Consider the following 16,555-nt stretch of genomic DNA (forward strand, 5'->3'; position numbering starts at 1 on the left):
GTTCAGTTAAACGGTTTAGAGTTGAGGCAAGACGATTTCGAAACGTCGCGGAACATATGAGATGTTTCAAGGGCTGAAATTGAGATTTCAGGCTCGTGCCCACGTCAGAGGTACAAGACCTCCGACAATTTTCTTAGCCTGCAAAGTAAGGTAGAAAAGCTCAATCGTTGAGCTCGTGCTCAGATTGTCTAAGTACAACAATCACTTGAATCGAGTGGGAGTTGATCTTCCAGATTAGATAGTGATGTTTCTCCAAAGTCATTGCCACCAAGCTGCTAGAGCTTCATGATGAACTATGACATATCAGGGATAGATATGATGATCCTTGAAGTATTCGTGATGTTTGACACCGCGAAAGTAGAAATCAAGAAGGAGCATCAATTGTTGATGGTTGGTGAAACACTAGTTTCAAGAAGGGCAAGGGCAAGAAGGGATACTTCATGAAACGGCAAAACAGTTGCTGCTCCAGTGAAAACCCAAGGTTGAACCCAAACCCGAGACTAATTAAGTGCTTCTGTAATGAGGGAACGGACACTGGAGCAGAACCACCTTAGATACTTGGTAGATAAGAAGGCTGGCAAAGGTCGATAGAAGTATATTGGATATACATTATGTTAACGTGTACTTTACTAGTACTCCTAGTAGCACCAGGTATTAGATACTGGTTCGGTTGCTAAGTGTTAGTAACTCGAAATAAAAGCTACGGAATAAATGGAGACTAGCTAAAGGTGAGCTGAAGATATGTGTTGGAAGTGTTTCCAAGGTTGATGTGATCAAGCATCGCACGCTCCCTCTACCATCGAGATTGGTGTTAAACCTAAATAATTGTTATTTAGTGTTTGCGTTGAGCATAGACATGATTGGATTATGTCTATTGCAATATGGTTATTCATTTAAGGAGAATAATGGTTAGTCTATTTATTTGAATAAAACCTTCAATGGTCTTGCACCTAAAGGAATGGTTTATTGAATCTCGATCGTAGTGATACACATTTTCATGCCAAAAGATATAAGATAGTAATGATAGTACCACTTACTTGTGGCACTGCCATGTAAGTCATATTGGTGTAAAATGCATGAAGAAGCTCCATGTTGATGGATCTTTGGAATCACTCGTTTTTGAAAAGTTTGAGACATGCGAACCATTTCTATTGGTGTATACGCATGAAGAAACTCCATGCAGATGGATCGTTTGGACCCACTTGATTTTGAATCACTTGAGACATGCAAATCATACCACATGGGCAAGATGACTGAAAAGCCTCGTTTTCAGTAAGATGGAACAAGATAGCAACTTGTTGGAAGTAACACATTTTGATGTGTGCAGTCCAATGAGTGCTGAGGCATGCAGTGAATATCGTTATGTTCTTACTTCACGGATGATTTGAGTAGATACTGAGTATATTTACTTGATGAAACACAAGTCTGAATTATTGAATGGTTCAAGTAATTTTAGAATGAAGTTGGAGATCTTTCGTGACAAGAGGATAAAATGTCTATGATATGATCATAGAGATGAGTATCTGAGTTACGAGCTTTGGCACGCAATTAAGACATTGTGGAAATTGTTTCACAATAAATACCGCCTGGAACACCATAGTGTGATGGTGTGTCCGAACATCATAGTTGCACCCTATTGAATATGGTGCGTACCATGATGTCTCTTATCGAATTACCACTATTGTTCATGGGTTAGGCATTAGAAACAACCACACTCACTTTAATAGGGCACCACGTAATTCCGTTGAGACGACACCGTTTGAACTATGGTTTTGAGAAACCTAAGTTGTCGTTTGTTAAAAGTTTGGGGCTGCGACGCTTATGTGAAAAGTTTCAGATTGATAAGCTCGAACCCAAAGCGGATAAAATGCATCTTCATAGGACACCCAAAACAGTTGGGTATACCTCCTAATTAAGATTTGAAAGCAATAGGGATTGTTTCTTGAATCGGGTCCTTTCTCGAGAAAAGTTTCTCTCGAAAGAATTGAGTGGGAGGATGGTGGAGACTTGATGAGGTTATTGAACCATCACTTCAACCAGTGTGTAGCAGGGCACAGAAGTTGTTCATGTGGCACCTACACCAATTGAAGTGGAAGCTGATGATAGTGATCATGATGCTTCGGATCAAGTCACTACCGAACCTCGTAGGACGACAAGGACGCGTACTGCTTCAGAGTGGTACTGTAATCTTGTCTTGGAGGTCATATTGCTAGACAACAATGAACCTACGAGCTGTGGAGAAGCGATGGTGGGCCCGGATTCCGACGAATGGCTCGAGGCCATAAAATCCGAGAAAGGATCCATGGCTCTGGAAGAAATACTTGATGGTCGTAAGGCCGTTGGGTACAGATGGATTTTAAAAGGAAAGACATACAATGATGGTAAGAATCACCATTAGGAAGGCTTGACTTGTCGTTAAGATGTTTTCTGACAAGTTCAAGGAGTTGACTACGGTGAGGCTTTCTCACTCGTAGCGATGCTAAGAGTCTGTTGAAAATGGATTAGCAGTTACTGCATTATTTATGAAATCTTGCAGATAGAATGTCAAAAAACATTGTTTCCTCAACAATTTCTTGAGGAAAGGTTGTATGTGATACAACCAGAAGGTTTTTGACAATCCTGAAAGACACTATCAAATATGCAAAGCTCCAGCAATCCTTCTAAGGACTGGAGTAAGCATCTCGGAGTTGGAATGTACGCTTTGATGAGATGATCAAAGAATTTTGGGTTTATACAAAGTTTATGAGAAACTTGTATTTCCAAAGAAGTGAGTGGGAGCACTATAGCATTTCTGATAAGTATATGTTGTTGACATATTGTTGATCGGAAATGATGTAGAATTTCTAGAAAGCATATAGGGTTATTTGAAAAGTGTTTTTCAATGGAAGACCTGGACTAAGCTACTTGAAGATTGAGCATCAAGATCTATGAGGATAGATAAAAAATGCTTAATAGTACTTTCAAATGAGCACATACCTTGACATGATCTTGAAGGTGTTCAAGATGGATCAGTCAAAGAAGGAGTTCTTGCCTGAGTTGTAAGGTATGAAGTTAAGAGTTAAAGCTCGACCACGGCAGAAGAGAGACAAAGGACGAAAGTCGTCCCCTATGCTTCAGACGTAGGGTCTATAGTATGCTATGCTGTGTACCGTACCGGAAGTGTGCCTTGCCATGAGTCAGTCAAGGGATACAAGAATGATCCAGAAATGGGGATCATTGGACAACGGTCAAAAAATTGTCCTTGGAGTAAATAAGGACATGTTTCTCGATTATGGAGGTGATAAAGAGTTCGGCGTAAAGGGTTACGTCGATGCAAGCTTTAACACCTATCCGAATGACTCTGAGTAGCAAACCAGATACGTATAGTGGAGCAACCATTTGGAATAGCTCCAAGTGGAGCGTGGAAGCAGCATTTACAATATGACATAGAGAATTGCGAAGTACATACAGATCTGAATGTTGCAGACCCGTTGACTAAAACCTCTCTCACAAGCAAAACATGATCAAACCCCAGAACTCATTGAGTCTTAATCACATGATGATGTGAACTAGTTTAGCGACACTAGTAAACTCTTTGGATGTTGGTCACATGACGATGTGACCTGTGAGTGTTAATCACATGGCGATGTGAACTAGATTATTGACTCTAGTGCAAGTGGGAGACTGTTGGAAATATGCCCTAGAGGCAATAATAAATTGGTTATTATTATTATATTTCCTTGTTCATGATAATCGTTTATTATCCATGCTATAATTGTATTGATAGGAAACTCAGATACATGTGTGGGTACATAGACAACACCATGTCCCTAGTAAGCCTCTAGTTGACTAGCTCGTTGATCAACAGATGGTTACGGTTTCCTGACCATGGACATTGGATGTCGTTGATAACGGGATCACATCATTAGGAGAATGATGTGATGGACAAGACCCAATCCTAAGCCTAGCACAAAGATCGTAGTTCGTATGCTAAAGCTTTTCTAATGTCAAGTATCATTTCCTTAGACCATGAGATTGTGCAACTCCCGGATACCGTAGGAATGCTTTGGGTGTACCAAACGTCACAACGTAACTGGGTGGCTATAAAGGTGCACTACAGGTATCTCCGAAAGTGTCTGTTGGGTTGGCACGAATCGAGACTGGGATTTGTCACTCCGGTTAACAGAGAGGTATCTCTGGGCCCACTCGGTAGGACATCATCATAATGTGCACAATGTGACCAAGGGGTTGATCATGGGATGATGTGTTACGGAACGAGTAAAGAGACTTGCCAGTAACGAGATTGAACAAGGTATCGGGATACCGACGATCGAATCTCGGGCAAGTACAATACCGCTAGACAAAGGGAATTGTATACGGGATTGATTGAATCCTTGACATCGTGGTTCATCCGATGAGATCATCGTGGAACATGTGGGAGACAACATGGGTATCCAAATCCCGCTGTTGGTTATTGACTGGAGAACATCTCGGTCATGTCTGCATGATTCCCGAACCCGTAGGGTCTACACACTTAAGGTTCGATGACGCTAGGGTTATAAAGGAAGTTTGTATGTGGTTGCCGAATGTTGTTCGGAGTCCCGGATGAGATCCCGGACGTCACGAGGAGTTCCGGAATGATCCGGAGGTAAATAATTATATATGAGAAGTCCTGTTTTGGTCACCGGAAAAGTTTCGGGTTTTATCGGTAATGTACCGGGACCACCGGGAGGGTCCCGAGGGTCCACCAAGTGGGGCCACCATCCTCGGAGGGCTGCATGGGCCAAGTGTGGGAGGGGACCAGCCCCAGGTGGGCTGGTGCCCCCCCCCAAGAGGCCCATGCGCCAAGAGATAAGGGAAAGGGAGAGTCCTAAAGGGGGAAGGCACCTCCTAGGTGCCTTAGGGAGGATGGACTCCTCCCTGGCCGCACCCTTCCTTGGAGGAAGGGCCAAGGCTGCGCCTCCCCCCTCTCCCTTGCCCCTATATATAGTGGAGGGGAGGGAGGGAAGCCGCACCTGAAGCCCTGGCGCCTCCCTCCCTCCCGTGACACCTCCTCCTCTCCCGCAGGTGCTTGGCGAAGCCCTGCAGGATTGCCACGCTCCTCCACCACCACCATGCCGTTGTGCTGCTGCTGGATGGAGTCTTCCTCAACCTCTCCCTCTCTCCTTGCTGGATCAAGGCATGGGAGACATCACCGGGCTGTACATGTGTTGAACGCGGAGGTGCCGTCCGTTCGGCACTAGGATCTCCGGTGATTTGGATCACGACGAGTACGACTCCTTCAACCCCGTTCTCTTGAACGCTTCCGCTTAGCGATCTACAAGGGTATGTAGATGCACTCTCCTTCCCCTCGTTGCTGGTTTCTCCATAGATAGATCTTGGTGACACGTAGGAAAATTTTGAATTTCTGCTACGTTCCACAACAAAATGCGTTCTATACATCAAGCTGCCTGAGACTCCATCCCCTGGAAACAGCAATGGACAAAATGAGACGAATAGTGGCTGCTTTTACAACAGGACTAAACGTATCCTCATAGTCTATACCATATCGCTGTTTGAAGCCTTTTGCAACTAGCCTAGCCTTGTAGCGATCAATAGTTCCATTGGATCTCCTCTTGATCCTGAAAACCCACTTGCAATCAATCAAGTTTTTACCTTGCTGTGGAGGAACCAAGTGCCAAGTCTTGTTTTTCTTTAATGCCATGTATTCTTCATTCATTGCCTTCTTCCAGTTATCATCACGAAGTGCTGCATCAAGGGTTGCTGGCTCATCTGGTTCTCTTGTGGAACAGACCAAACCATATTTGGTTACATGTTTATAATTTAAAGGTTGAATTAACCCGTGTTGAAGCCGTGTTCGTCGTGATGGAGGTGCAGCAGAATCCGCAGCCATAGAGGATCCAGCGGGCTACATGGATGGATCAGCAACAGATCCCGAGGGGAATCCTGCCGCAGACCCAGCAGCAGTTGCAGCAGCATCTCCAGTGCGCGCAGGGCTGGCCGGATCTTCTGTGGCCACTGGCTAAGGCGCCTCATCAAGGATTGGCGCAGAAGATCCCACGACAGGGGCCCGCTCATCATTGCGCGATGATGACGCTGTGGCGCGGGTCTGCGCGCCGATCGGTCGATCAACGCCATTGGGACCGGCTCCGGGGTCCACGTCCGCACTGGCCCATGCGGATTGGCGCCGCTGATATGTGACGGGACGGGCGCCGTACCGCGTGCCGCCTGGAGGGACCCGCATGTCGGGGCTGGCCCGCATGTCTGTCGTGGAGGCGCGCGCATCTGGCGGGGCGGCGCACGCGCCTGCACCTGGCGTCCCTGCACCACCGGATCCCGAGGAGGATCTGGTCTGCCGCTGCGCTGCCGATCCCGAGGAGGATCTGTTCCCTGGCGCATTGTCTCCTGCCACGTGACACATGAAATATGGCCCAGATTTTTCACCGTTTTGATTATTTTCTTCACAATTGTCTCCTATTTCATCAACACAAAGCTCATGCACGGCATTAGATGAGTTAATCAACGAATGATCATCAATATTTAGTCCCCCTTTATCAAAACTAGTGAGATGAGGGGGTAGGAGGAGAATTTCTTCTCGAAGTAGTGCACCGGCGTTGGGGTGAAGATCGGCGAATGGAAACTTGGTTTCATCAAAAACGACATCACGGAAGATGTATACTCGCCCGATGGAAACATCTAAGCACTTGACCCCTTTGTGCTGTGCACTATAACCAAGGAAGACGCACTGTTTTGATCAAAACATGAGCTTTTGGTTGTTGTAGGGACGAAGGTTGGGCCAACATGCACACCCAAATACACGAAGGGACTTATAGTCTGGTTTGGTGTGGAGAAGTCGTTCTACCGGAGTTTCATTATGAATAACACGACTAGGGAACATGTTGATGATATGAACTGCGGTTAAAAACGCTTCATCCCAGAATTTGAGAGGCATGGAGGCACCAGCTAGATGAGCAAGGCCAACTTTGACAATGTGTCGATGCTTGCGTTCAGCTGACCCGTTTTGCTGGTGAGCATGAGGACATGACACTTGATGTGAGACACCAAGTGTTTGGAAGAAGGAGTTTAACTTTTCGTATTCCTCTCCCCAGTCTGATTGGACAGCGATGATTTTGCTGTCAAATTTTCGCTCAAGGAGAGCTTGAAATTTTCTGAACACTTGAAACACATCGGATTGTTTTTTTAAAAGATAGATCCAAGAAAATTTGCTAAAATCATCGATGAAGCTAACATAATAGGAATGTCTGCCAACAGAGGTAGGGGCAGAACCCCAAACATCAGAAAAAATCAATTGTAATGGTTTGGTAGAGACACTGCTAGAAATAGGGTAAGGCAACTGATGACTTTTAGCTTTCTGACATGAATCACAAATTGTCTCATTATGACGCTCACCAACAAATGAGAGATTATTTTTCCTAAGCAATTTTTCAACTAAAGAAAAAGATGCATGTCCTAAACGATCATGTCATTGTGTGGAGGAAAGCTTGATAGCACCACAAGCATATTTATTTGGTCTTCTAAACTCCGGGATCAACGGATAGAGGCCGCCAATGCATCTACCTCGATAGAGAACTGTCCTCATTGCCTGATCCTTGATCAAAAAGAAGTAAGGGTGAAATTCAAGAAATACATGATTATCAAGTGCAATTCTATGGATAGAAAGAAGACTCTTGTTGGCGCTAGGAACATGCAGAATTTTTCTAAGATGGATATTGCGACGAGGTAAACGAAATATTGAGTGACCAAAGTGACTTATACTCATACCTTCTCCACTGGCGGTGTGGATTTGATCCTTGCCACGATACTTCTCCTTCATGGTTACTTTCTCGAGCTCGTTGGTGATGTGGTTGGTAGCACCACTGTCGACGTACCAGTTCGTGTCGACACCATATGAGCCATCAGCCGCCGCAGCGACCTTTTCTTCATCTTGGGAGTCGTAGTCGTCCTCCTCATACCTGTACCATCAATCCTTTGCTGTATGCCCGAGCTTGCCGCAAATCTGGCACCGAGGGCTGTCCAGACGGTTCCTGCCACCGCCACCAACACCGTGTCCGCGGTGGCCTCGGCCACCAGATTGGGGTGGCGTGGCGCCACGGTTGCCGCCGCCACTGGACCTGCCCTTGTTGCGAGAGGAGCCACGTGAGCGAGAGCCGCCGCCCCGCCCACGAGTGGCCGCGTTCGCGGATGATTTGAAGCCGCCGCCGCCGGCCCCCTGGAAGTGAGCCATGCGCTGATCGAAGTTGGATAACATGGCAAAAATTTCATCAAGGGTTACCCCGGTTACGCGAGCGTCGAGGGCAGAGACCAGGGGCTGATAGTCGGCGTCGAGCCCGTGGATGATGTAGGAGGCGAGTTCGTCGTTGGGGATCGCCTTGCCTGCGACAGCCAGCTCGTCGGCGTAGCCGCGCATGGCGGCGAAGTCGGAGGCGACGGAGAGGTTCCCCTTCTGCGCGTTGATGAGAGACGTGCGTATGTTGTTGATGCGGCTGGCAGACTAGGACGAAAACATCCCAGCGAGCGTCGTCTATAGTGCGCCCGCGATGGTGACCGTGGTCACCGTGAGTAGCACCTCATGCGTCAGGTTGTTCAGCAGGTACCCCAGAACCTGCTGATCCTCCCGGACCCAGATTGGGTGGAGAGGGTTGGTCGATGATGAGACCTCCTTGCCATCCTTGGTGGTGACGAGGAGTTTCGCCGGCTCCGGCTGGGTGCCGTCGACGTAGCCGTAGACACCGGCGTCGCGCAGCTGGGGAATGACTTGCGTGCGCCATAGCACATAATTTGTGCGGGTTAACTTCTCGGTAACTTGGCCACTGAGGTTGGTTTGGGATGCGCCGGAGGTGGAAGACATGGCTAGGGCTAGATGGAGTTTGCAGGGAGCTTCGATGGGAAAAGGATAGCTCTGACTACCATGTGCGATTAGCTGGAAACGTCTTGCCTATTGAGGCTGACGGGTACGTGTTAATATAGCGGGGCACACCTCCCGTACAACGCATACAATGTAGTTTAGATACAGGAGATATTCAGGGAGAAGATAGAACTTGGAGAGAAAGAAACAACTCATCTATATCTATCCTAACTACCTCCATGTGCGGCTCAGGTGTATATGCGCCAATTATCACGTACCAATGTAACATCATGTTTGACATGCAGTGCACTATTATTTGAATCCAAAATCATTTTTTGCAGTTTTAACAGGGGTAACTTCATAGGTACTGGAATGACAGAGGAACTTTAGATTAGAATTGAGCAGACTCGTCTAGATGATGTAATCTTCAGGCATCAACTTTGTCTTCAAATAAACACAAGACACTAAGACTGTGCAACCTTCAGGCATCAACCCTGTCTATGGCTGTGCGAAGGGGTCGGCCACGGACAAATCATGGATATGTGCATCATACTCAGTACGACGATGTTTACTCCTGAATTCAAACTGAGCATCTCGAGAGGCTCTGTTTTCCACTTTTAGCAGCGTGTGATGATAAGCCACTGATATAGTGTTGCACTTGCCATATACTTCAAATTCAACCTTTTTGAGCACTTTTGCATGCAAAACAAAGAACCTCGCAAAGTTAACCTGTTTCTCATAGCCTACGAATGACTTAAACACCACATTTTTGAGATGGGTCTGAAGACATTCGATTGGATGTAAAGGGTCATATTGAGGGTCATTTTTCTTATCCTTCTCATTGTGTCTTTGAAACTGCAAAATGGAAATAAGAGGTATATGTTAAAGCTGTTGCCAACTAGACTAGATAATTTGTCAACCAAATCAAACATTCAAAGCAAGCAAAGATGAGTACTCACAATGATGTAGAGCTTTTCCAGATAAGGAAACCACCTAAGGATGTTAAGAACTGCGTTCAATTCAAGGCCAGAAGACCTAAGGCAAAAAACCTTCACGGTGCGCATCCAGTTTGCTGACATAACTGGGCTTATTACCTGAAGAAAGACGTACAATGAACATAAACAAAAATTATCTGCATATACAAACGACAAATGTAATATCAGAGGATGTTGTTGTTGTTACCTGGGCGATGAGCTTTGAGGCTACAGGTAACAAAGGGCCCAATATCTCCAGTTTAGGTGCCCAAATTACCCGCATAGTAACACAATCATCATCGTAGCAACTAAAAGGTAATAGTACCCTTACAAGGCATGGGGCATCCTCAATCACCAGCTCTAATTTTTCTTTAAAGGCATTTCGTACACCAATGCTTCTAAGAGTCCGTGAGCTAACACGAAGGCATCCCTTGCCACGAACTTCGGACATGTAAAAACTCTCCAAGGCATGGCATCCAGAGAGCAGTCTATGGAAGACCTCCCATGAGATGGTAATGTCCACCAAGGAGAGTTGCTTGAGGAGGGGAAAGTTCGTGAACGACAAGACCTCATCAGGGAAATCACAATAGCTGAACTTGGCGACGAGGAGAGTGGATGCAGAGCGGAACACGGATGGTGGCAGCGGGTTTCTTGGCTCAGAACATTGATGGGGGCACTGGTAGTTGATATCGAGCTCTTGGAGGTTGGCGAGGGCTTGGGAGTGGAGCCAACTCTCCAACTGTGTGTATAAGTCGCCTTCTAGGAAGCACTGGAAGGAGAATCGACGGATGGGGACAGGGTGTTGGGAAATTATCTTGGAGACGACGGCGGGGGTGATGGCAGAGGTGGAGACGGGGTAACCACAGGGTGGGGTGCGGACCTCAAGATTGAGGGGTGTGGAGCGCCAGAGGTGGCACCATCTGGGGGAGACGGCCGACATGCGTCCACCGTCCTTGGTGGGGAGGAGGGAGATGATGGTTACGAGGATGGCATCGGGGAGCTTGCTGATGAAATCACTGGTGATCTCATCACAGACGGTAATTCCATGGGATTCTGGTTGGTCGGGCCACCAGAGTGTAAGTGTAAGTGCCTCATTCTCCATGGCCGGCGGCTAGAGAGACGACCGACGATTTTAGCGATAGCCCACCATTCGTCACTCACGGTCTCCCTCCATGGCCGCCGGGGAATGGAGCGCTGAGATCGGGATCTGGGATGGAGAGCTATTTGTTGGCGACCCCCCGCCGTCCAAATTGGCAATCCATAACTACTTCCCTCATTTGCCTGGCCAGCTGTCGTGCGCATCAACAACGCAATCCTAGCTCATCAATGACGTAATCCTAGCCGGTCAGTGGTGGATCTTTATATTTTTTCCTTTTGCAGCCCCAGAATAGTTTTTTTTTTTACAATTGTTGTGGCACAATTTTGTTTCAAACCTAGGAAGTTTATTTTTCTTGAACGAAAAATATATCTATAGATAAGCACTACAATGGAGAGGACGAGGCTTGTCCAACGACACGCCTGGTGAATAAGAACATGCCATTTTAGCTAGGCCATTACCTGGTTTGCGTCGACCAGGACCATGCAATCAGACTCCACGGTCATTCTCTCTAGCCTTAATAGCACACCGGCTCACAGAATCGCACAGACGCAACCTAGCCAACTAACCACCGCGACATGGTCCGCCCGTACCTGGCTCCGCATCGGTCTTGAGACTTGCTTCACTAACCAGTGGTCCCGCCTCCTTGGCTGCTTGCCTGGTGAGGTCTGGAGGCACAGTCGTGACATGTGTCTACAACAAGAAGTTTCTTTTGTTAGAGATAATCTTGTCTAGCAGTAGATTAGTTAGTTTCACTAGTAGAAAAACCCCTATTAGTTCCGGTTGGTGAGGGCCTTTTGTCCCGGTTCTGGAATCGGGACTAAAGGGTCGTTACTATGCCCTAGACCTTTAGTCTCGGTTCTAACGCGAACCGGGACAGATGGGCCTCCATGTGGCCGGTGCGCCGAGCCCAGGCAGGAGGGCCTTTGATCCCGGTTGGTGGCACCAACCGGGACCAAAAGGCATCCACGGGTCAGCATTTCAGTGGTTGGGTTTTTGTTTTTTAAAGGGGGGGGGGGGGGGGGGGGTTGGGGGTTTTGAGGGGTTAATTTAGGTGTTTCATATATTGTGTTAGCTAGCTAATTAATAGAGAGAAGTGTCATCTCTTATGTCCATGCTTGGTCGACGTTACGTACTATACATAGAGAGGCCCTCGACACGCTAGCTAGTAAGAAAATGAAGGGAACCATTAAGTACAGAAGTTCGTCATGCATACCGAGAGAAGTGATCGATCGACCTCTCCTTCTCCGAGAGATTGGTCGAACAACAAGTTTTCATATTATCTATCCCACGCTACTGGCTACATACATATACAATATGTAAGATCTCTTACAATCCCCTAGCAATTGAAATCAACTTCCACATGATATTCTTCGGTTTTATTGATGACGTGGTCAAGAAAGAATCCCGCCAATTCCTTTTGAATTACTTTCATGCGATCTTGTTCTAGGAGTTTATTTCGCATCTGCCACGTCTAATTTGAAGAAGGGGGTTAATTAATACATATATATGAATGAAACTCAACAGAAATGATGGTGTAATAAAATGAAATTGTGAATATTATTACTTACGCACTTCATGTTGTCTTTTAGAGTAGCCCCGCTTATTTTTCAAAGTCGCGTTGTAGATGAACTCGCACACGTAGTATCCACGGTAATTATTCCCTTGTTCCTGCCACAAGTACTTTACGAGAAATAGAGGTCAATCAAACTGATAATGAAGCATTATAAATGGCATTGATGAAAGTATAGCTATAGAATCAACGGGAGATGCGCGCAACTAGCTAGCCAGTAGTACTTACTTTCGGGTATGTATATCGCAGCTCCTTCGGCAGTCCCGGAGCTTCTGCGGTGAACTGTTTCCAAATCCTGCAAGCCAAAAAAAATAATTATTATTACTTGAGATATCAGGAAATGAACAAAAAGTTGCCGATATGGTGCGATAATGATCGATTGAACTTACTTGTTGAGCATTTTAGTCATGTCCGCATAGGTTTCGGAATCTTTTCGTCTCGAGTCTAAGACGGTTACTAGTCCCCGCTCAAGCTTAATCTCCAGAAGAACATAGTGGAAGCTGCGCACGCATGCATAACTCATCAATTACATTACTATAACCTCACTTGAGTAATAAGGGAAACCGAATATGCACACGACAGTAACACTCAATCGAAGTTGTAAGGAAAGAGTATGGTATCTTTGTTTTGATTTTTGATCAACGATTGTAGCAAGTTGGCCTCGGCCTCTTCAGCATGCTTTTTAACCTGAATTTCATCTATGATACTTGTGTTAATGAACCCAATATCATATATTTCTTGTTTTCTGCACTCGACGATCTTCAATCTGCATAATATAGTGAGGATAATTAATTATAAATACATGCAATGAAAGAGCTGAGCTATATATAGAGACTTAATGACAGAAATAGTACTTACAGACAGTAGCAAAAGACCGTTAATTTATCGAGGGCCTTTTGATTGAAGAACTCGAAGAACTCCTCAAATGAAACAGGCAACAGATCAGTTCCAACGAGGTCGTGCTCCTCTTTAATGCTCAGATACAAAGTATTCGCCCCCAGACTCTCTGGAGGTTTTCATGTACCAATTATGGAATCTTCGTATCATCGTTGTTAGAGATTTTTCATCTTTGACGAAAGGCTTCCCGTACTCGTATTTGTGTTCGTCCACCTCCATGAAATCAGGAAGTTGATCGTCAGGTAGGTAATCTGCAAGATTGCCATAACCGGCCACCGTCCCCGGAGCATTAGCGACGATGTCGCCGCTAGACACATTGAGCGGGGGGCACGATTGATTTGCTTCTTCGCCGAGCTGGGCAATTTTTTTCGCAGCTGCTCGTTCTTTTGACCTTTGATGTCTGACAGTACTTTCCGGCCGCTCCGCTTCGAGATATGTCTGTTCAGTAATGCGCTCATAGTTGGTTCTCGGCGGAGACTTTGGTGGTTTCCTCATGGCATCGATAGTGCGCTTTGCTTTCACCGGATCTACCTTCTCCTTCGGAGGTGGATGTCTCTTTGCTTTCAACCCTTCAAAGAAGTCATCCACTTTGGCCCGCACGATCTTCGCGTTTTCCTCCTTGGTTCTCTCGTACAGTAACTTCTCTAGAGGCTTGAGAGAAGGACCGTATCTGTATTGCCTCCCGCCTCTGCTGGCTGTACTGCTAGACGCCGGAGCAGACGGAGCGGCTGTGGCGTCTGTCTTCTTTTGTGCTTGCTTACGAGGCGGAGGAGAAGGACTACGACGCGCCGGAGCAGCCGGGGCGGCGACGGGTCTCTTCCGCCCTTGCTGGCGAGGCGGGGAAGGAGGAGGCTGCTGGCTGCTCGGGCGCGCCGGCGCAGGCGGAGAAGGAGGCGGAGTGCCGCCATGCGCCGGAGAAGGAGGCTGAGTGCCTTGATCGTCACTCGCCGGAGGAGGAGGCGGTGGAGGAGGCGGAGTGCCCTGACTCGCCGGAGGAGGAGGAGGAGGCGGAGGCGTCCAGTTCGGAAGGTTGATGAGCTCCTTCCGCCATAGGCATGGAGTCTTCAGAGCAGAACCCAGCCTAGTCTCCCCTTCACCGGCAGGGTGGTCAAGCAGGAGGTCATCAAATCCCTCCATTATTTCATCCACCATCACCTTAGCATATCCTTCTGGAATCGGCCGGCAGTGATAAGTTGCTCCGGATCTAGTAGGATAAACAGAGCCAACAGCCGCCTTGACCTTCAAATTCATCCATCGCACCATAATGTGGCAATGTTGAGACTCCGTGATAGCATCCACGGGATAGCTAGAAGGAGCCGTCAAGACATGCTCTGGCTGAAGCAGCTCGGTGGAAGCCACGCTACTTCTCTGCTGAGATGGCGGGGTAGCTTCGGGGGAAGCTTTGGTAGGTCGTTTGCCGCGATATGCTTCTCGTTCCTCTAGCCCTTGTACCCTTTCGTGCAGCGCCTGCAGTTGGCTCTGCTCTAGTTTCTTCCTCCTCTCCTGGGTTTTGTAACCCCCTGCGTCCGGAAAACCAACCTTCCACAGAATGGAGCCTGGCGTGCCTCGTGTCCGTCCAGGGTGCTCAGGATTCCCAAGGGCCATTGTGAGCTCGTCCTTCTTCCTGTCTGGAACGAACGTCCCTTGTTGCGCTGCATCGATATAGTGCCGAAGTCTGTTGACTGGTATTTTCAGTTGCTCGTCCGTCCAAGGGCACTTTCCTGATACAGGGTCCAAGGTTCCGCCAGCCCCGAAGAACCAAGTCTGGGAACGGTCTGGCCAGTTCATTGTCTATGGTTCGATCCCTTTATCAAGCAGATCATTCTCAGCCTTGGACCACTTAGGCCGGGCTTTGAGGTAGCCACCTGACCCCGTGCGATGGTGAAACTTCTTCTTCGCAGCATTTTGCTTGTTTTCCGCCGACATCTTCTTACTCTTTTCCGATGTCTTGTGGGCCACAAATGCGGGCCAGTGATCTCTGATCTTCTCATATTTGCCGATGAATTCTGTTGTCTCTTCTTTGTCGACAAACTTGTTCAGCTCTTTCCTCCACCTCTTGAATAGGCCTGCCATCTTCTTAAGAGCACAAGACTTGATTAATTGCTCTTTAACTGGCTTCTCCGGATCCTCCTCTGGCGGTAGGGTGAAATTTGCCTTCAGCTCAGTCCAAAGATCATCTTTCTGCATATCATTGACATAAGACACCTCAGGGTCTTCCTCCTTAGGCTTATACCATTGGTGGATGCTGATCGGGAACTTGTCCCTAACAAGAACCCCGCACTGAGCAGCAAATGCGTTCTTTGTCCGGATGGGTTCAATCGGTTCGCCGTTGCACGCGATTGCTGTGATCTCAAACGTTTCATCCGAGCTCAACTTTTTCTTTGGGCCTCGTCTCCTTTGAAATTTGTGTGAATCACAAGTTTGTGATTAACTTTACTAAAAAAATGAACATAGATGCGCCTATAGAGAAAATTCAACCTAAATTCATAATAAATTTCTATGAATTTCAAAGAAATTAACTATGAATTTAGGTCAAATTCCCTGTATAGGGGCATATATTTTCACTTTGAGAGGAGCTCAACAAGGCAGAGAGGGACGGGCTTATAAACTGGTGTGAGCGCCCTTCGGTTGGCAAGGTGGGACTAAACTCTGAGCTCAACGAGGACCAACCCTTTAGTCCCAGTTTGTGGCACAAACCGGGACTAATGGTCATGGGCCAGGACCGAGGCGCATTTGTCCCGGTTCGTGCGTGGAACCGGGACCAAAAGGTCCAGCCGAACCGGGACCAATGGCCCACGTGGCTGCCCTCTTGAGAGTGTTCTTGGTGAGAACATAGTTGACAAGGAGCGAACCGGGATTAATGGTATTATGAGGGCCGAACCATAAGACATTAAAGCATTTCAAATGAACTCTGAAAAAGTTGAAAGTTGGCATGGTATCATAATTTCACCCACATAGCATGTGCATGTACAAAATAGACAATGGTATCATACTCGTCTGTTACAAAGTTGGCATGGTATCATCATAATAGTTGCGGGAGAAATTCTTCACTTTTTCTTCGCTTGTGTCATTTGCTTATTGCGCCGTAACCATGGATAATCTTCATCGTTTATTAAGATGCTGGGGTCAGCCTTGACTTTGAAGGGAGGAATTTCATGAAACTTTTCATA

The 16,555-nt window shown here is 46.9% G+C and overlaps 1 protein-coding gene across 1 annotated transcript; it reads right to left on the reverse strand.

Moving 5' to 3' along the window:
- Nucleotides 1-9,200: 9,200 nt before the first annotated feature.
- LOC123133517 (F-box/FBD/LRR-repeat protein At1g51370) lies at nt 9,201-11,018 on the reverse strand. Its single transcript, XM_044552993.1, has 3 exons — nt 10,028-11,018; nt 9,805-9,939; nt 9,201-9,700 (listed from the first exon to the last, which is right to left on the reverse strand). The coding sequence occupies exons 1-3, from the start codon at nt 10,919-10,921 to the stop codon at nt 9,344-9,346; spliced, it is 1,386 nt and encodes a 461-aa protein (XP_044408928.1). The 5' UTR covers nt 10,922-11,018; the 3' UTR covers nt 9,201-9,343.
- Between the last annotated feature and the right edge of the window lie 5,537 nt (nt 11,019-16,555).

Source organism: Triticum aestivum, chromosome 6B, assembly GCF_018294505.1.
Source record: "Triticum aestivum cultivar Chinese Spring chromosome 6B, IWGSC CS RefSeq v2.1, whole genome shotgun sequence".
Classification (NCBI taxonomy): Eukaryota; Viridiplantae; Streptophyta; class Magnoliopsida; order Poales; family Poaceae; genus Triticum; species Triticum aestivum.

Bases quoted from the DNA above. Each gene is read 5' to 3' on its own strand.
- LOC123133517 (XM_044552993.1), bottom strand. From the start codon at position 10,921: ATGGAGAATGAGGCACTTACACTTACACTCTGGTGGCCCGACCAACCA. The intron at 9,940-10,027 runs GTAACAACAACA...GTCTTTCTTCAG, and splicing joins CCTCAAAGCTCATCGCCCAG to GTAATAAGCCCAGTTATGTC. The intron at 9,701-9,804 runs GTGAGTACTCAT...TCCATTTTGCAG, and splicing joins TGGAAAAGCTCTACATCATT to TTTCAAAGACACAATGAGAA.